Below are 21,147 nucleotides of genomic sequence, written 5' to 3'. Positions count from 1 at the left end.
ATGCCTCAGGGAACACATGCATTAATAACCTTGTTTTCCAACTGGTATCCCAAACCACCCAATACAAACCGAGCAACGAAAACACCACCTGTGTTTTGACAGCTTCCGAATGATGGAGGGTGGGCTTCTTGCGGGAAAATAATTAGCTAGCAAGAGGGACTTACTCGGTATGAGTGAGAGTTTGGTGCCTTTCCCAAAAGTGAGCTGGTTACTCCCAGTGCCTGGTAGACACAGAATTTCCTTTCTTTGCAAAAACTCCACAGATGCTCAGAGAGTCAAACCCCACAGCATAGGAGCCCAGGGAGGAAGCTGACATCAAGGGGAGGGCCTCAGTAAATATTGTCTTTATCCTTAATTGGAATTGTTTATAATAAGAACATTTTATGTATTATTTAGGAAAACTAAACTTTGTGATAAATTAGAAATTAAATGGAAATCTACAGTGTTTTTAAAGGTCACCCTTGGGCCCCAGACCATCCCTCTGTACTTGACCAGGTTAAGAAATCTCAGGTTCTCTGTCCAAGACTTTGGACTCCTGGGGTCAGGAGAAGGAGCCTGGGTGGGATGTGTTGTCAGAAGCGAGGGGTGTGACACGGCACAGAGCAAGGTCCTGTCCTGTGCTTGCATTTTCCTGCTTGGCTCTAGTGGCTTAGCTCCTCTGACAGACTCAGAAACCTCATGTATGCTAAACATACTCTGGACCTAGACCCCTCCCCACCTCCTAACAGACCGTTGTTGGGGCAAAGGCATTCCTACATGCACTGGGAAATCATTGGAGGTAAGACACCGACACCGTTGTTGATTAAGGTTAGAAAGTTGGCTAGGCACTTTCAATCACAGAAAGTCTTGTTTCCTTCCCTAAGACAAGCTCCCTGCTTCCTGAATTCCCACAGTGACCATCTTACTCATCCCCCACCCCCACCCCACCCCACCCCAATGCCTGCCCAATGTTTTTCTTGGGCCTTTCTTCTTGTTAATCATTTTTTCCTGGAGGAATCATCCAGTAATCTCCCCATTTAACCATCTCTTTTGTTTTCCTTTTGAGTCCTTATCTCTCATCTTCATAAAAGACAGTATAATAAAAACATGTCTGGCTTTGCCTGTCTACCCTGACTATAGAATTTCCATAGACAGAGCTGTGATCCAGGAAGGCATTTCTGAGCTCCCTGAGAATGTCCAGCCCATTGTCAGCCTGAGAAAAATATCCCAAAGGAAATCCCTCGTCCTGGCCTTAAATGAGCACTTTGCTGTGTCTGAATTATATCACAGACATAAAATAGGAGTGGCCATGCTTCTGAACAGAAGAAAACAACTGGGAAATGGTCTGGAGTGAAAAGGCTCCATGTGCTGTGTTACACTTGGCCAGCAGTTCATCCCTGTTGTCTGCGACATCAAAGTGGCTCTTAAAGAAATTGTCTCCTGCCCATCCCTGGAACAAGGGCGTAAGGAAGCATGGGGACAGAGCCAGGATGCCAGTAAAGGCCAAACACAGAAAAGCAGACCTTTTATAAAGAGTGGGAGAGAGATTGTGGGAATCATTAAAAAAAAGAACCTTATTATTTTTAATAGAAGCCAAAAATCACGCTGAATTTACAGTCGGCTGGGGACTAGTGGGGGTATGATGGACTGGGGTGGGGTGACTTGAAAATGGATTCTGGACAAAGTTTCTTGATTTTTTCCCTTTTGCTCTTCATACTAGGTAAACAATGAAAAAGATCTGGGTATTAGGTGGAAGAGTAGGAACAATTTCTTCTGTAGTAGAGGATGTGGTGTCTGGCTGAGCTGTGGGGTGCCCTGGACTGGAGGGCTGCCCCCATGTCTCAGTGTATGAAGCTTTCCCACCCTACACTCACCACACCTTCAACTCAGTGGGAGAGAGCTTCAAAACATCAGAAAATGGAACATCACTTACTAGGGAGAACATGAAGTCGTGTCCCTTTTCCAAAGATGACTTTGTTAGCATTTGTGTCACACTGTGATTGAGACCATACCCAAAACTTCTAGTGACAGTTTTTGAGAAAGCTATGTATTCTTCATTGGATATTTCACCCTCATGGGACTTAACCAATCCCACATGGCCTCTTCTGCTGTAATAAACAGGCCTCATCTATTTGGCCACCCACCTCTGTTCCTCCTTGCTAGTTTGTCTGAATTTTATGCTGCTTATTGACCTCATTTGACACTGAGAGTGAATTACAAAAGCAGCAACTCAACGAACTCCTGTAGGATATCAAACACAATGCTGTTGTTGCAGGCAACAGATATCTGGCAGGCAACTACCAAGCTAGACACCCTCTCTCCAGAGCCTAAACAAGGATGTGGGCAGGAAGGGGCAGCTTGGGTCTCACAGCAGAGGTCCACTTGAGAGGAGCTGCATTGCAAAGCCCTCGCCTCACACTCATCACTAAGATACAAGCTTGGGAACAAGCCATATTACCAAACTCAGGACACTATCCCTGAGCCAAGCAAATATCTGTTGCACCCTTTAGAGCCGTCACTAGCTGAGGACAGTGGAGACCACTCATTTTGGCCCATAGGGATCCCTGGCTCTGGGGAAATATGTGTATGTAGCCCATAGATAGAATCTCTTACTATCAAGAAGTGCTTACCAACCCTAAAAAGATCCTGTTTTGACACTCAAAGAACAAGTTCCAGTGTCTCCTTTTCCTCCTCCCCAGCCACCACAGATTCATCTCACTACAGTCATTGAAGGAGATTGACTTGAGATAGTTAAACTATCAGCTCTGAAACAAATTTAGGGAGCCAGCAGCCCACTTCTCTGTCTCTCGGCATTTCCCTCAGCAAAGCACCAGAAGACAAACTATCCTAGTTTAAAACTTGTTAGTTGCTCATCCTAAGTCACGATCAGCACCTGTTATAACCCGCGCCAGTCAGTTTGATAACACTTGCCTGTTAATATATGTATTGTCTGACATGGTGTGAGAGTCTTAGCTCCTAAAATAGCAACATGGAGAAAACTGACACCCTAGAAGCACCCTTTAGGAGAGCCAGGCTCCTGAATGTCATTCTTTGTCACCCCTCCAATGAGGTATGCTTATAAGTTTTTATCCTACAAGGAAGCATTGATTATTGAACAAGAATCTTGTCATGCCTGCAACCTTTTTCATGATGAATTTCCTTTCAGGTATTTACAAAGCCACCTTGAACCGTGGCAATTCCTCTCTGGATTGCTTCTCCCCAACCCGCAACGGTATTTGAACTATGAGGCTGTGTTTTTAGTGGAATTTGACATGAACGAGGAGAACAAATGTAGACATTTACGAAAACAGGACAGTGCATGGATTTCCTGTTAGACTACTGAAGAACAAATATGTGCTAGACACAAGAAGAGAAGGTGCACTATAAATACTATTAGCATCAAAAATGAGATCCATTCTCATTCTTAACACAAGACAAGTTCTGTGGGCAAATTCATAATAAACACACAAATCATTGCAGAATATACTTTCAGAGCTATGGAGGCTATAAATAACTCGTGGCTTCAGTATCTGTCTGGAAAAAGAGCGCTAAGCTACTATATTAAAGGCGATTTGGGATGGCCTCATTTCCCATCTGTTTATTACTTTTGCTGTATTCTTAGCAATCATGAATGTTTCATGTGTTAAAATGAAGATTCATTAAAAAAAAAAAACAATTGTTTTCGTATTAAATTGCATCTCTGCTACAGTCCCAGGATTTACTTGTTTGGCCAAATATAAGCAGAACATGGATACTCACTGGGCTTCACCACTAGCTGCGTTCCATCGCCAAAGAAGAGTCTGTTATTATTATTCCCACAGCCTTTCTTGCCTTTACTGAAACCCTTCGCAAGACCCAGTCAAATACAAAGCATCCCGGAGAGCAGGCAGTTAGACTTGTTATACTTTTTTGTTTTACTTCCATGTTTCTGGAAATTGGCCTTTTATCACAGGGAGAAAAAGAGCGCTTCTGCCATACAAAGCTAACCGTTTCTCCTTTATAAAGAACAGACTTACAAGCTCTTATGACTCTCCCACCCCAGGATCTCTGAGCTGAAATCTACCCAAACTGAGTCAAATACTTTGTTAACAATTTTGTCCCTTGTGTGGGCTCAGCCTCAGATATGAGGTGCATTTTTAGAAGAAAAAGCAATATATGAAGGTCTGAGGAGGCAAATGCCTGGATAAGCGGATGATACAGATTGTAGAAATGAACAAACAGGAATGTTATATTCCTGTATCCACAGGGAAACCAGCTGAGCTCTCCTCCAAACTTGACCTAGTCTTCATGATCCTGTCCGTAATTACTTACTTATTTTGGAGCCTTCTCAGTATATCGGAACGCTTAAGTAATTGCCTAGACATTTTCTGAAGACATTCCACCATGGGCTGCTTTGTGGTTTCAGTCAGAAAGAGTTGGGAGTGAAGACTCACAAGTTCTCACAACCTTAGGAAGACTCAGGCCTGAAAGAAGTGAGCATCTTCCGTGATGGAAGTTTGGATAAGCAAAAACAAGGGTGCCAAGAACTCATCTATCTCAAACTTGTACTTCAGCTGGGTTTTAATGTGCATGAAGTCATTTTATTAAAGGGAGAAGGTGAGCAGACCAGGTTGGGACAGCAGGGCCCTGACTTTCTTTGTTAGAAGTAGGGCTTCACTGATAGCATTTAAAGTTTGAAGAGAGGGTGACTTTATCCCATCCCTGGGTATCTGTGATGTTGATTCATCAGATTTGATGACAAGTTCAGGAAAGATTTTATTGATCCCTTTCTTGCTAGAGAGAAACAGGGGTCCAGAATAAAGAGAAAGGACTTTTTCCAGGAAGAGTGGAAAGGGAGCAAAGGCAGATAGCATTAGCTGCATCACACTTCAAATATGGAGTTAACTTTTGTTTTCCCTCCACTACCAGTAATCTCATCAATGACTCTGGAGTTTCTATTGGAAGAAGGAGGAGGAGGAGAAGGAGAAGGAAGAAGAGGAGGAGGAAGAAGAGGAGGAGGAGGAGGAGAAAGAAGAAGAAGAGGAGGAAGAAGAGGAGGAGGAGGAGAAGGAGAAGGAGAAGGAGAAGGAGAAGGAGAAGGAGAAGGAGAAGGAGAAGGAGAAGAAGGAGAAGAGATCTAGCTTAAGGAAGCTGATACAGAATTGTATAAACAGCTCCACAGAGAGGTTGCTCTGCACAGGGTGACCACAGCTGATGAGTGTCTAGAGAGCAGAACTGAGGAGCAGGCACCCTGCAGCATGCGGAGGTCACAAGCTTCCCACAATAGATTCCCTCCTCTTCCTAGGGTTTATCTTAAAATTAGCCCAATTTCCACTTTCCTCTTCCCTGACTGAAGTTGCCATTCAGAAGAGTGGGGGATTTTTGAGAGTCCTGTGTCTTGGAATGTTGTGACAGACAAAGGAGGACATAGCAGGGAACAAAGTCAGCCTCAGCTCTCCTCAGAAAACATGGTTGCTACTTCCCATTTGCCACGGGCATGATCTCGCACACAGACCCTATTACTCACGTACTTGGCTTGACAGAAAGCAGGGTGCCAGTCCCAAAAATGAGCTTGTTGCCACTGCTCCCATAATTCACACAGCCCTGCAGAGCCTTACAATAACTCTGAGGAAGGGCCATGGGAGATGGGGTGAGGATAGCATTGTGTCCTTTTTATGTAAAGAGTATCTTAGTACCACTGTGGCAGAAGTCAAGAACCAGGAGCCCTTTAACCTTCATATTCTAGTAAAACTGCCTTTTAATTGGTGTCTTTATGGGATTTGGGCTATAGCCCCAAAGCCCAAGGTATCAGCTAGAGATCAAAAAGGTTTGTAGGCATCTGCTCTCATACACTGGGAAAGATACAGCCACATGACTTTATAATCTACCTTTCCTCTCTCTCTCTCTCTCTCTCTCTCTCTCTCTCTCTCTCTCTCTCTCTCTCTCTCTCTCATTTTTTTCCAGTGGGATGGGCTGTCTTATCTTTGGGAAAGAATTCTAAACATACCAGAGGGAATTAGACATCCTCTCTTTACTTGGCTCTGCTATTTTAGAAGGCCAGTCAAGCATTATTCATTCTGGAAGCAGCTATATTAAACACGAGAGTTGGTGGCTGACATCGCCTTTCTCTGGGAGCAAGGACCCCATCGGGCTGAGTGCATTGTCTCCAGCAGGCTGGATTGTTCTTAAAAATACAATTTGCATGCTATACTTCATGCATTATTCAGCCAGTGCCTTCTTCCTTACTGTCATATATCGGAGACTTACCTGGCTTTATAATTAGCTTGGTCCCAGAGCCCCAGATCAACTGATAGTTGCTATCCACACAGACACAAAAACCTTAACAAAAACATTCACTGTCCTTCTGGGGAGCCTATTAGAGATAAAGCCCTGATTTAAAAAAAAAACAAAAACCTCCAGAGCAAAGCACATAAAACAATGTAGAAATATTGATGATTGAAGATTATTTGTTCATTTAATTACATCTGATTCCCTTGCCCATTATGGATTCCAGACACAGATGACAAAATCAAATGACTAACCATCCAAAGTCAGCCTCAGCCTTTCTGCATATAAGGGAGGCAAGAGCTGTTTTCAAATTAGAGAAGTGGAGTTCACTTTATCTTCCCTGATATTCTACATAAAAATGGAAACGAGTAATAGATCATTCTCTTGGCATCCTGAGGCAGCTGACTCTCTCGTGTCTCATTTTCTGAGGAACTGTGCTCTCATACAGATGAAAAGGATTGTTTACAGAAGGTTGAACCTGGGAGAAAGATACCCTGCTCTCCCATGGACACAATAGCTAGAGGCATGGAGGGTAGCTGCAGAACGCAGTACTAGAAAGGAAGGCCCTGACATACCTGTTAAAGCTGGGGATTTATGGAAAACACCTTTTCAAATTGCTTCACGGTCTCAGAACTTACTTGGTGAGACTTTTAATCTGGTCCCTGTCCCAAAGATGAGTTTGTCAGTACTGGAGGACACAGTGATACCATGTTCTACAAAAACCCCTGACCCCTCTGCTCCTTCTGTTTCTGGTACCAAATGACTACCAGGAGCAGAAATTTGTGGTACAGTAAAGCTCTGAATGCTAAGTTTCATCTCTTGAAAATGCCTATGGCTTGTACTTTTCATGTTTCCAATTAACAAACCAACAGCTGGAGATGACTCCCTGTGTGACAATAGCTTAGCTCAAGCCCTGAGCCCAGTTCTGAGGTTTTTGGTTTTTGTTTTTGTTTGGCTTGACTTGACTTAAATTACGTAACTCCTCTGCTCATCAACTTTTCTGCCTGTGAAATACGTTTGATAACACGTGATCCTTTTGACTTTATTAGAGAAAGTGTGGAGATCAGGGTTACTGCTGGAGCAGTGGGTTATAGCATTGCCAGGGGTTAATGCATTTTGAATAATGTGGGGGTAAGATGTGACTGTTCAAGTCATGGTACTATTAATCTGAATAACTGGGACTATGTTGGCAGAAATGTGTTGTCAAAGCTGCTAACACACACACACACACACACACACACACACACACACACAAAACCTTAACTAGGGAGAAATAAGGGAGAATTCGTCTGTCATATGTATTTTTCACAATAAAGTTGGTAGACATAACCACTTCATCTTCCAGAAAAGCTAGGCTTGGAAAAAGGCCACCAAATTCTGAGGTCTAATGATGAGAGAGAAGACAGGACTATCCTCACAGCAGCGATGAGCATAAATTAGGTCCCTGGATAGGTTAGCCCCCTTGGCAGTTGGCAACATTAAAAGGAATCGGTCTAAGTTATTTTAAAAAATTTGACCTTTTTAATGGTTAAACTGGCAGTGTCTGTAGACCCAGAAATTGTATCCTACCAGAGAATATCTGGGGTTGGAAAGAACGGTATTACTGTAAACCCAGGGAACAAGAGAAGGCACACTTACATGGTAGAACAATCACTTTTGTGCCAGGTCCAAATTTCAGCACATTCGAAAAGCCTGTCTGCCACAGTGACTGATTCTAAAACAAAAACCTCTTCAGAGCCACACATGGTTCAAGATGGAAGCTAAAGCTTTTTAGGCCTGAGAGAAGATTCAGACATATGTATCACGAAAGAGATGCTATTCCTTATTCCTGAGGCTTTTCCTCATCCTGACTCCACTCCAGTCTTCAGTAACCACCTAGGAACTAGGACACAGCCTGCATATCTTTAGGGTCTCTGCTGAAGGATCACTAAAGAGGACCCCAGGTCCCCAGCCATCTGAGGATCACTCAGGGGGCTAAGAAACTGCTCAGAAATACAGCAGGCCGGCCAAAGAGTCAGGCCGTGGTACATGCTTGGGTGGTGACTAGGTGTGGTAGATAGGAATTCAGAAGAGAAAGAAAAGAGGATTATATAGGTGCTAGAGATGAAGAGAGCAGGGGTTGGGATAGGAGAGTGTGGGGACCAGACAGTAGACCCACTAAGTGCTGAAGCCTAACTCTGCTTTGTGTACATGTGAATTCCTAGCTGTCAGTTGTTCTTAGATTCTTCCTTCTGAGTAAGTTCTCAGTGCAGCCGAGAAACCCATACCACAGATGCGACCACCTCCCATCTTGCTCCTGTGTTACTTAGGTGTCTGACTAAGTGTTCTAGATGAGTGGCTTGGAACTGCAGCCACAAAAAGACTCTGAATCTGTTTCTCTCTTCCTAATTAGGCTGTCAATCTGTTTAGCTAATAAGTCGTATAAAGTGCTTTAATCTCTTCCACGGAAAAGAGTCATATAAATGCAAAATAGCGGCAGCGATAAGTCACGTGACTCTCTGCATATCCTTTCTTTGTGTGAAGAGATGCTATTTGGAAGGAAACCTTTCTGTGAGGATAGGCGGAGCGGGGGAAAGCACAGCAGCATTTGTTTTTATTAGGCTGAGTCTATACAGCACAAAGTAAAACAGATTTGGCAATTATGTAGGTAATGTGACAGTCAATTCAAGCAAAGTGAGCCCAAAGAAGTTTGCTCAGAGAGGTGCCTAAATATTTGGATCAGCTACTGGCATTAATCAAATTAAGTGGACCTTGGTGGTGTACGGACACAACAAGCTAATGAATGTTTCCTGGTTTGGTTCTTATAAACTTAATGTTAGAACTGGCTAGAAATTTATACCTGTTCTCCTTAGCTTCGAAGTGCAGTTGACATTTCTCACTTAGTCTTAGAATACCTATCTTACATTAGAACTGCAGAGGTAAAAGTGACCTTCTCTCCAGGGAGTCTTATCAGGTGAGCACATGGAATCTCATTTAGAAGCTCATTAGTTGTGAGAGCCCATTACAGACGAAGGGCTTTTTCTCAAGTGGTAAAGGACTTACGAGGAATAATGGTTAGTCTTGTTCTAGTCCCAAAGACGAGGTGTTTTTTGTTCAGATGTTGGCATAGTGTTTCTGCCCAGTTCAAAAGCTTCTCTTACTTTGCTAAATGTGCTCCATTACCCTCTATAGCAGTGATCCTCAGCCTGTGGGGCTGAGCACCTTTGGGGGTTCAATCACCCTTTTCCAGGGGTTCCATGTCAGATATCCTGCACATCAGATATTTACATTACAATGTATAACCGTAGAATAATTACAGTTATGAAGTAGCAACAAAATAACTTTATGGTTGAGGGGGTTACAACATTAGGAAGGATGAGAACCACTGCTCTAGAGTTCCCTTCAGGAACATGTTATACACATTTGGATCCCTACTTATTCAAAACCACTTAGTTAATATGTGCTGTATTATGTTTCTTTTAATGATGACGACGACAACAACAAAAACAACAGCAACAACAACAACAACAATCCAACCACAAACAGCCCCCTGGTCGCTCAGTGGAAAGCCAGACAGTTTTCCCACTATTTCTCTTTGTAGGGCAGACCATGCTTGAAGAACTTTGGAGGCAACAGTGCTGGCTTTTACTTTAGAATACTATTATGATAAAAAAAACAAAACAAGTCCTTCTTTTCTGCGAACCAGGCAAACTTATATCCTCTCTACCTTAGCTAGATGTCTCAGACCCAGTTCACTGCAAACCCTCCCTCCCTTGGCCATGAGCCCAAACCGAACAGGCAGAGGAGGTCTTGTTATTTACTTCACAGACTCCACTTCATAAAAGGAAAAGAAAGCCTGAAGCCAAGAGTTTCTACTTAGAAGTAGGAAAGACAAAGACGACTAGTAAAAAAAAAAAAAAAAAAAAAACAAAAACAAAAACCGAGCGTAAGCTACAGCTGTGGTCCACGTGGGAATGTTCAGACCTACCTGATTGCACTTGTAAAGTCGTCCCTAGTCCAAAGATGAGTTTCCCAGTATTGCTTGTTGCACCTCAGTGCTGCACTTTACAAAAACTGTCACGAGGGCTTATTTTTATTTTTCCTTCCTTTTCTCTAGCAGTCAAATCTAGCCTTAGTGAAAAGATAAACAAGGTTCTTACTGTATGCTCAGCCCTGTAAAAACACCTGGAAGCTATTAGCCGTTAACCTCAGGACATCTTAGTAAGCTGGTTAGCATCGTCACTCCCACTTTACAGTTGGAGAAAATGAGGCATAAAGAGAGTGATAACCTAGTTGTGCACAGTGAAAGGGGAAATGGGCACCCAGATGGTCCTGAACATTCCTGGAGGGAATGGCTCCCTCAGGAAGGACCAGAGCTAGAGTGAAATCAACTTTTCCTATGTTACTTCTAGCAAGTCGCAGGAAGGCTCCAGGTCACAGAGAACACAGAGCTGTAAGGTTCCATGGGGAACCTTTGATGGGGAAGTATTCCCTTGCATGGTCACTGACTTAGAGATGACCCCAAGTCCTGAGGATTAATCCCAAGAAGCACTTGGCCTGCCGAGAAAGTATTTACCAATAGCCAGTGTAGAGGGCAGTGTGGTAGGAAATAAAAAAGCCGTGGAACAGGACGTACAGTCTAATATTCCCTAACAGTCAGTACTTCCTGGCAGCCCTTCTGGAGTGTGAGAGCCTAGTTTCCCTGTTTAAAAAAGGGGGGGGGGCTCATACTCCAACTACCTTCCTACCACGGCCTTCTTGATTCCTCCGTCTAGTTATTTTGATTAAGCAATCAGCAAGAAGCCAGCTTCAGAGGCCAGGAGAGAAATATTAGCTATAAATGGACATTTTAAACATTGTGAGTGGAAAAGGAGGTGTTTCTGGGATTTTCAAACTGTATAGACAGTTAACATGGAGACTTACTTGGATTTACTGCCAGTCTTGTCCCCAAACCCCAAATCAGCTTACTGTTGCCACCGACATTACACAGTTATAGAGAGCTTTACAGAAATGGAGCAGCCAATGAGGGCCAGGAAATCCCTTTCAATCCCCAAATCCCACTGGCATGCTCCTTCAACTGGGACCTTGGCCAAGGAGGCAGTGGGAAAGACAGTTTATTAGTATGGATAGTTCAGGGTATGGACAGGGTAGAAGGGCTCAGCTGAGAGTAAGCACTATCTCTCTACCTCCAGACCTAGCTGCCCTCTCACCAGCACAGCAGGGAGAGGTGCTGCCCAGACACCACTGCTGCTTCAGAATCCCCTGACTCCAGTGCTCACGCTTCCCAGTGTTGAACAGTCTTTAGGTTCTGAAGGGCAGAGATAAAAAAGGACGAGGAATCTAATTTCTGCAGTGTCCATGTTCCCACAATCACACACGTGTCCATCTTCACACACTCAAGTCATGTTTATACCACACCATCTTTAGATTAATAGAAAAATAAAACAGTAGAGAAAGCAGAAAACCGAGGCTAATGCTATGGTTCTTTTTGAAATTAGAGCGCTCGTTATTGATTCAGTAGAGATACTCACGGGGTTTGACCATTAACCTTGTTCCCCCTCCAAATGTGAGCTTGGCACCTGCATTATTATTCACACAGTGATCTTCAGCTCAGCAAAAACCTCCTAGAAACTGAACTAAGTTTTCCCTAAAGATCTTCTGGAAGGAGCGATGCTGCGAACATAGAGAATATTAAGTAATTGTCACAGTAATAAGCTGGCACAGAATCTGAGTACCAGCTTGGATTTCAGGTCTGTTTCTACATTGGACAAATGAAGGGTATTCTTTCTAACTATTCCAAAGAAGGCATTTTCATGCACAGGGCCAGAACACTGACTGTCAAAATCCCAGCACATCCTTAGTATTTTAGATAATAATTCTCCAGGGTTCTCAAAATCACATACTTCATTTGAACAAATTGCAAACAGTTTATGTCCATGGTACCTAAGCAAAACTCATCAGGGAGATTGTCCTCAAAGAGAGAGGGCTTGAAGGAAACTGTCATTGTCTCCTTGGCAAGAAAGGTCAGAGTACTGTTCCACATTCTAAGGGTAGGGCCAGGTACTTCAGGCCATAGTCCAAAGCCCAGCTCCTGGCACATCTAAGGGGTGGCTTACTTCTTCAGCACCCAGAGGAGAGATAGTCACACACACTTCTCTGTCTTGCAGTTTGCCACGTCCCAGATATTTTTGGTCCTCTACTTAGGTGGTCATCAGAAAAAGGACTTTCCACCTTTTATGATTTTTGTCCTAGGGAAGACTTCTCCCAGCAGATAGCACAACTTAGCATGAAATCATTCCCTTATGATTAAGAGGGTAATTTCTTTCATTCTTTCTAAGTGCCCCATCCCCTGCCCAGAGAGAGGACGAGTAAGTACTCTTTCAATTTTAACATAATCTGAAGGAGAATTTTAGCCAAAAGCTCCATAGTACAACTATGTGTGTCAGTATGGCTTCCTCTGCCTTCTTCATCATGGGTCACTCTGAGCATTAGGTGCTTAACAACTGACAATCAGAAGTGGACATCTCTCTCTGTCTCTGTCTCTGTCTCTGTCTCTGTCTCTCTCTCTCTGTGTGTCTGTGTGTGTGCACATCCGCGCATGCATGCATGTGCATGCATGTGTAAGAATCATACAAGTAATACAGCAACTCATCAATTTCCAGTTGAATTTAGCCAGGGACCATCTTCCCATGAACCCCTCTCCACCCTGCCCCCACTCGCTACAGAAGCCAGCTCTTCTCTTCTTCCTTTTCATCTGTCTGCGGGATCCCTTATGCTGGCCGCCTTAATATTTAAACAAAGTTTACAATTTTTCATGTCTGCTTGTGAAATTAGGTCTGATGACAACTGTGCTGAATTTCCAGGCTACGTGATAGGAAACTCAAGTGTTTACAAATCTGTACATGTCTGATTGGATATTAGGCCAGGAAGTCTGGGGTACGGACACAACGCACAGGTGTGGGTGCACAGAAGCATTTGGGGTGGGACTGGGGGACACTTTGCCTGGGGCAGAGCATTTAATAGGGAAATATCTAGAAATCAATTAAAGCTGAGGAAATGCCCAGGTTTCAGAGAGAGAGAGAGAGAGAGAGAGAGAGAGAGAGAGAGAGAGAGAGATGCAGTCAGTAGATGTAATCAAATCCTGAGATAAAATGATGAGTGCCCAGACAAAACACTAAGTTGGTCGGAGAAGAGAGATGTAGAGAGGGATAGGAAAGGCAAATGAAAGCGTGCGGACTGAGAGTTTAGCTATAAAAGAAGAGGATGAAGAACACTGGATGCTTATTGCTGGGAGAGTCTCTTGAGGTCTCAGGCATTTCTTTCTGTTTGTTATACTTTACAACAAAGTCTTTGTGGTGTAGTTCTAGATGGCCGTGAACCTGTGACCTTCCTGCACCAGCTTACCTAGGGCTAGGATTATAGATCTGCACCATTAAGCTTGGCTTCATTAGCATTTTTCTACTGAAAAAAAAATGCAAAGTCCATCATAATGGTTCCCCAGAGTTTTTTTTTTTTCCCCTTCCTCTTTAGAGTTGAGGGACCTGGACTTGCCTCTTCAGAGAGCAGGAATTTTAACCTCTGTCATCTTGATCAATATTCCTTCTGCCTAACCTGTCTCTCATGTATGAACATCAGGAATTTAAAAACCAAGTCTGTCTTGCTTGTTCTACTTACATGTTATAACCTTCAGTCTGGTACCTGCTCCAAAGACGTATTTGTAGTTTCCTGTATTAACCACAGTGTTCTGTGTCTCTACATAAACCAAGGTAAGGCTGCCATTGTTAAAAATTAACATCGGGCACTAGAACATGATGGCTACTTTCTTCAGTGAGAGGACTCAATGTTATGTTTTTCCAAAAGGAATTTAGTTGGTGTCATATCTCAATCTATATTGAAAGTCTTGTCTTTATGTTAAGTTTGAGTTTTCAAAACTCCCTCAATTTCATGTTACTATCCAGTGTGCTCATCAAGAGGCTGATTTAGAAAATATCCTAGGACTCAAACATCTAAGCAATTGCTTGAACTCTGCAAAATATTCTCCTTAGGATTCTCTCTGAGAGTCAGTTTATAAGCCACAAAACACACTGATACATCGTTTTACAGATATACCCCATTTTAGATTCCAAACAGTATTGGCAATTAGCTAGAGACTCTTCTCAATTGATTTCTTTTTCTGAAAACTGTCCGATTATTAACAATAGTGAAATCTGCTTTCCAAGGATAAAACCATCATGGTTACTACAGGGAGAAAAGACTGCGTCCCTTGAGGGTCATTTCACAAGAGGAAACGGTCAGTGATATTGCATGAGAAAGTGTAGACCGCTTTAAGCTGGGTGCTTTTACTGGCCACTCACCAAAATGAACAACTTCTGTCATCAATCCTATCATGTTCTAGTTTCACACACTGAAGATAATTAATTGATGAAATACTACAAAAACATGAAGTGGCAGCCACTCCTGTAAAAAGTATATCTGAATGGAAGGAGAAGGTACTTCTGTAATTCTAACAGAGAAAAAGCAAACCAATGAACAGAAACCCTACCAAACACCAGGAAGGCAGGTAGCCTGCAAACTGTCCATATTGTTTCCGTGTACCTATCTCTCTAACGCTCACCCTGACAAGTCACAACTCACATAAGTCTACTGCTTCATCACAGGTAATCAATCCTGTAGAGGTAGGAAGCTGTCTAAGCTACCGGAATCCTCACTCTCTTTCACAGGGTCAACTGAGCTAGTGATGTTCAGCGGCGACATTTTCCTAGAATGAAGAACAGTGCTGTCCAAAGGACAAGCCCATCAATGTGACAAAGCTGCGGCTCTCCTCTGTCTAGAGAAAGTTCTATGGTTTGGCCACTTGCTCAGAATGAGATAGCCTGGAGATCTGGCCGTTCTGTGTTCCCCTGCCCCATCCTCAGCACACTTGCCTTATTTTTCAGTTCTGCCTAGATGTCATGGCACAAACCCAATTGGATCCTCATCACTTATCTGCCGAGGACACGCTTCCCTGGCTACGAGGACACGCTTCCCTGGCTACGGCGCTGCTGCTCCGGTAGCCTCCCTTTCCGTTCCTTTGTTTCTGTCTCTATCACAAAGCTTTTCTTCTTATCTCTGCCTTTCCCCCAAAGCCACACCGTGCTTTGTGGACCTTCGAGAGAAACACTGATTGCAGTATTAGTACAATTCATCAAACTGCCCATAGACCTGATAACCAAATCCAGTCTCCAGGGAGACATGTATTCATATCTTGCTCACACATCCGACATAGTTAACAACTGCATGCTAAACAAAGCAATTAAATTTAGCTGTGTTTCAACAGGCCCCAGTGGATTTCTTTCCAGAAAGGAGAATTAGTTAGCCACAAGAGCTTACTGGGTGTGACCAATAATGAGGTGCCTCTGGCAACATGGAGCTAGTGTTTGAGACCCACAGTGCATCCTCTTGAAACAACCCACATATCACGACAGTCAGTCTTCTTCCATGGTCCCTTCTAGAAGCTAATATCTAAAAGCCAACCACCCAGAGTCACAGGTCATGGTGGGCCCTTACTCCTGAGGAAGTACCATCCTGGGAAGGAGGACTTGCTAAAGTTATAGAGTCCAGAGTCTGTTTACATCTAGCACGGGGAAAGGCTAGCTTGGAGTGAGACCCACAAGGGGAGTTGACAAAAGCAGTTTTTTAGGGTTTGTGGGTAAAGTGAGGTGGGAGAATGCCTCACCCCCTCTATGCTTTACTTCAGTTACCTAGTCTGGTGGAGTCTTTGGAATCTTTAACACTTACTTGCTTTAACAGAGAGTTTAGTGCTTTTCCCAAAGATTAGCTTTGCAAAGCTTCCTCCAGAATTCACAGTCATTTGGGGCCTTACAATAACCAGCAAGCAAGAAGGACTGAGAAGCAGACCAAGAAAAGTGACATCATCTTCCCCTCTAGTGGAAGCCTTACTCCTTGCGGCCTCAGTCCCCAGGCTCTGGGAAAGCTTAGAGTATTCTCTTAAAAATAACAGCTGGTTGTGAAGCTACTTCTGAACTTGATCAGAAACCACTAGTTTTGTTGCCACAACATTAAATTCTGATGGCCTGCTCTAGCTTAAGACTTATGAAGATATTAGAGAGGTCAAGTATAGGTGGTTAATGTAGGGGTCAGAGAGTGGCAACTTTAGAGCTGGTAACACCATGCTTCCTTCACAGGCAAGGATTTCACAGAGAATTAATTGCAGCAAAAAATCAACCAACTAACCAATTGATATGATTGCATGTCTCAAGTAAGGCAAATACAGCAACCGTTACCTGAAGGAAACTAGATGTGGTTGCATTGCCCTCAGAGAGTTTGTGTGTGTGTGATTGTGTTAGTGTGTGAGTAAGTATGTGTATGATTGTGTTAGTATGTGAGTTTGTGTGTATGTGTCTTTGTATTGAGGAAAGCCTGATATTTGGATTGTCAGGTTTTAATTTTATCTAACATGAACACGAGTCTTACATTTATAAATCACCCTTAAGCACTTCTCTATATTCTGCGCTAATGAAGAAAGCAAGCAGTAACAATAATTACTTCTTCACCAAATCCTTGCACTGGCCAGACTTCATTAGCTAGCGGAGGTCCATAAGAAGTTATGTACACTGATCTTGGAGGTAATGACATGTACCTACTGAAACTGCACAGAACAGCAAAGCCACACACGTTGGCCTTGGGATGAGCTCAGTCCTTTACTTACTTGGTTTTACTGTTAATCTGGTTCCTGCTCCAAATCGTGGGGCATTGTTGTTATTGCCACAGTAATACACACTCTAACAAAAACTTCTTGTAGTTATCTCCCAAGTATGGCAGTGACTGGAACAGGGGAACCAATGTGCCATATTCTTTTTCTACAGAACGAGGGCTATTTGTTATACATCTACACTGTGAGTGACTATATTTGTCAGTGTAGCCAGCACACCTAGCTGGAACTCACATTGGTACCCAGCAACAGGTAACTAGGTTTCAAACAGGTTCCTGAACACTACAAAATACAACATAGAGAGAAATCATGCCCAGGTACACAGGCTGTCTTCAGGGACCACTGCCTGGTGGCTGGCTCCAGAAATTCTACTATTTGCATCTTAATCATGAATTAAAAATAGTCAAGCCACTCATTTTCATCACTTCATGCCAATGACCATCAGTCATCCCATAACTGGGGGATGTCGAGACATGACAGTACTTTGGAGTGAAAGATTTCTCATTTGATTCTGCTCTTAAGGTTTTGCTTTGACTCCACCAAGAGTCCAGCAAGGTGAGTCCTCCTGGAAGTTGCATGCATAAGGAAGCAAGCTTCCCTAGAGTCCCTCTAGAGTGCCCACTAATAGGTCACAATAGCCTGTCTCCCCACGTTAAACTCATCACCCTCGGGAAGTTGTCTGAGTGACTTCCTATTTTCTGTTTGAGAGCACTTTCACCCTGTTGCTAAGTGACAAAGTCCTGGCGATAAATTAATTTCCAAGCCCACTGTCCAGGGAAAACACACAGTACAAGGAAGCCTGAAGAAGTCAGGGGCAGAGGTTGCTCTCACATACGGAAGGGAAAAGCTCAGTGATAGAAATCAAGCTAGCGTGACTAATAATTGAGGACAGCTGTCCTCCATGAGGCCTCTTCCCACTGGAAGGCAGGAGGGATTGTACCCGGCCAGGACGTCTTTAGAAGATGCCTTCTCTTACAGGAATACTGGGTCAAGTTACTTCATGGTTCCTTGTACCTACCAAGGTTGACCTGAAGTCTTGTTCCTGTCCCAAAAGTAAGTTTTCTGTCACCGCCAGTGGTTACACTGTGAGACACTCCATATCAGAAACCCAGTGCTGGACTTCCCAGCCAGTCTGCACTGCCTGTCTCACAGCTCTCCCGTGGCCTCTTTCCAGTCAGCCAGCCAGCCTGGGGAAGCTTTCCTGAACTCTGAAGTATCATTTCTGGTGAGGGCAGAGGGCTCTGGTCAGATAATGGCTTCATGACCACATCCTGTTGGCTGCCCTTCGGCCTCAGTTGGTCATAGGCACCGGCTAGTTGATTAAAGCCAAGGAGTTGTCAAGTCAACTCTGAACATGTCTGGAATTGAACCCTTTGCCCTCTCTCTTCTGGGTTTTATGCTAATGTGTCTGTCTTGTCATTTTTTATGAGCGATGCAGCTGAGAAACCTAATGATTAATAAGTGCTCTGCTTTAGGTCCTAAGTCAGGCCGAGACAAAGCAAAGCCACGGAGACAGAAAAGGAGGATCAAGGAGACTCCATGAGCACACCCATTGCAAAGCTTCCTGTGAAAATAATTTTCATTGCAAAGATATTGCCAGCTAAGTGTCCAGTGTATCTTTACGTCTCAGTCTTTTGTTTGCTGGACTCTAGAATGTACCACAATGGACATGTAGTCAGATACCTTGACAAGGGTCAAATCTCAAGAGTCCTCCTCATACTTAAGAGTCATACTTAAGGGTATGGACTGCATGACTTCCTTCATCTACACTGCTCAACACCCTCTATATACTTAAAACATTGTCGGCAGTGGCAGTCGTATCAGAGGCTTGCAAGTAGGATTTGGAACCGTCCCTATCTACTTCCCATTTAGCTCCCATATCCCAGGAAGAAGCACTTACAGGGCCGGATGGTCAGCTGAGTTCCTTTCCCAAAGGTGAGTCTGTTTGCATTTCCTGTATTCACACCCCGAGGCAAGCCTTGACATAAACCTCTCTGACAGAAACATACATCTTGAGCTAACAATGGCAGCACAAGCTCGTAACCCTGGTCTATGCTGCTGATCACGTCTTCCTCTGCTTTGTTGCCAGCATGAAATATTTACCAAGGCAGAGGGCTGGAGAGTATGGGCCCTATGTAGGTACTGACTGTATCACTGACAGTATCACTTCTGGATATGTCCACCATGGACTCTGTGGAAGTTTCTGTCTACCTGGAAGGGGTAGGTAGCATGGAAGACCTTAGCCAAAAGTATTTAAGAGACTATAAAATAACAACAACAACAACAACAACAACAACAACAACAACAATAGCAGCAGCAGCAATGACAGCAACATGATGCTGGTTTGTGTGTCAGAGTCTAAAGGAGGACAAATCAAATGTCATTCTAGATCAAACACAATACGAAAAGGCTCAGAAAAGACCTCACTTTGTGCGCACTACAAGTTCATCCCCATCCCCAAAGCCAGCATGCCCACACTGCTGTTTTTCTCACTGTCGCCAATAACAGCACAGAAACAGGGCTGATGCTTGCCATCAGCCGCTTCTTACCAACATGTCTGCCTGGGCTTTCTCTCCATGCTGATGCCGAATGCCTGGCAGCTAGCAGTGTGCATCTTTTCTCACACCCGGCTCACAGGCTAAGGACAAATCTCTAGCTCAACACCACAGTCCAAGGTTTCCATTTTGCAAATCTAGACACAAAACAGCAAGCATGATGCTCTGCAGAGATGGCCTTTTTTTTTTTTCAAGTTTAAGCTCAGTTTTCAAGCGGTGGGCCACACCAGTGAGTTTGGTGTTTGCCCTGCTCTCCAAGGCACTGCGTGGAAATTCTTAAGTGAGCCACACCAGTGATCTGTCTGTACTGCACCTGGAACTTTGTTTGATTCTTATAACCAAGCACTTCTAAGTGAGTCTCTTCAGTATACAGAGACACTCAGGTTGGGATCGTGGTAGATCAGAATGTGTCTGGTACTTACGAGGTCTGACTCTCACAATGGTCCCTAAGCCAAAGATCAGCTTGTCTCCATAGCTCACACAGCCTCAAACTCCTGTACAAAAACTGCTCCTGAGCGTGAGTGTGGGTGGGGTGGAGGTGGGGTAAGGGAAGCGAGAGGTGTGGGTGCTGAAGATGAGGCTCCCCTGCTTTAGGACCTGATGGTATTTGGCCTGAAAGCTAAAGACATTATACTAATTACAGAATCTTACAAAATGTGAAGTGGTCAATTGTGTATTGGAATTTGGCTGCTGTTTGCTCTTTGCTGCTTGGCCTGGGATAAACCCTGCCACCCGCAGGCTTCAGTGTATCCTTTCTTTCAGGACTTTTCTTGCCCTTAAGTCAGAAGTTTCTTTCATCTCATTAATCCTATCAGATCTTCCTGTTCTAAATTATTCCACTCTGCTGTGATGTCCTCCAGCTCCAAACCCATGGTAACTGCCTTCTCTTAAAAACCTCTGGGAGATCTGTTTGGTGGGTGAACTCATTGCGGTTTCAGTGTGGTGTTTGCATATCTGGAGCTTGGAGCTGGCTTAGAGGTGGTCTGTCCCCTTCTGGGTAAAATATCCTATTCTGAGTTGTTCTCAGTTGCATTTTCCCTGAGTGTACTATGGTCTCACCTTGACATGTTTCTCTGAATGATTCTAGCAACTATGGTGGCATCAGGGAAAGAGCAGGCTGACAATTACTGGGTCCCCAACTCCTGTGGGTTAGTTCTGTCACTGTCACTCTTAAGAACTCTGAGCTACCTTTCTCTGGATTCAGAGGACAACATTTTCCTGGAGAGAGAGAGAGAGAGAGAGAGAGAGAGAGAGAGAGAGAGAGAGAGCCCTTGATATCTAACAGTGCTTTATCCAGCCTCACTAGAAGGTGATTGGAAGTACAAGTTTCACTGTAAGAGTCTGAGTCATACAAATCCTCAAGACCCAGGCTTCTAACTTTCGATGGAGAAACATAGAGATTTCCTCCAGGAATCACAGTGGTTGGGGCAGCTGGGAAAGCCCATATTGGCGAGGTCCCATCCCTGTGGTTCTTGCTCCTTCAGTACAGCGTCCTGCTCTGTGATGCCTTTGGTAACATGACAAACATATTTAATAAACATTACAGCTTTTAGCTGTAGGTAGGAGAACTCTATCTGCATCATATTTGCACATTTCTCTGTGGCTATACACCCTGCCTTTGTATCTGTGAGTGCACAGCCTGCCTTTGTATCTGTG

The 21,147-nt window shown here is 43.8% G+C and overlaps 1 gene segment (V, D, J or C); it reads right to left on the bottom strand.

Moving 5' to 3' along the window:
- LOC114639722 overlaps positions 1–21,147 on the bottom strand; it is a 586,704-nt gene that overhangs the window by 33,157 nt on the left and 532,400 nt on the right. The window contains 1 exon segment of the C gene segment in view: positions 7,885–7,938. Coding sequence covers positions 7,885–7,938 — 54 coding nt within the window.

The sequence above is a fragment of the Grammomys surdaster genome, unplaced genomic scaffold (assembly GCF_004785775.1).
Source record: "Grammomys surdaster isolate TR1022 unplaced genomic scaffold, NIH_TR_1.0 125750, whole genome shotgun sequence".
Lineage (NCBI taxonomy): Eukaryota > Metazoa > Chordata > Mammalia > Rodentia > Muridae > Grammomys > Grammomys surdaster.
Note: the sequence above shows the minus strand (reverse complement) of the source record. Positions and strands in the feature narration are given on the sequence as shown.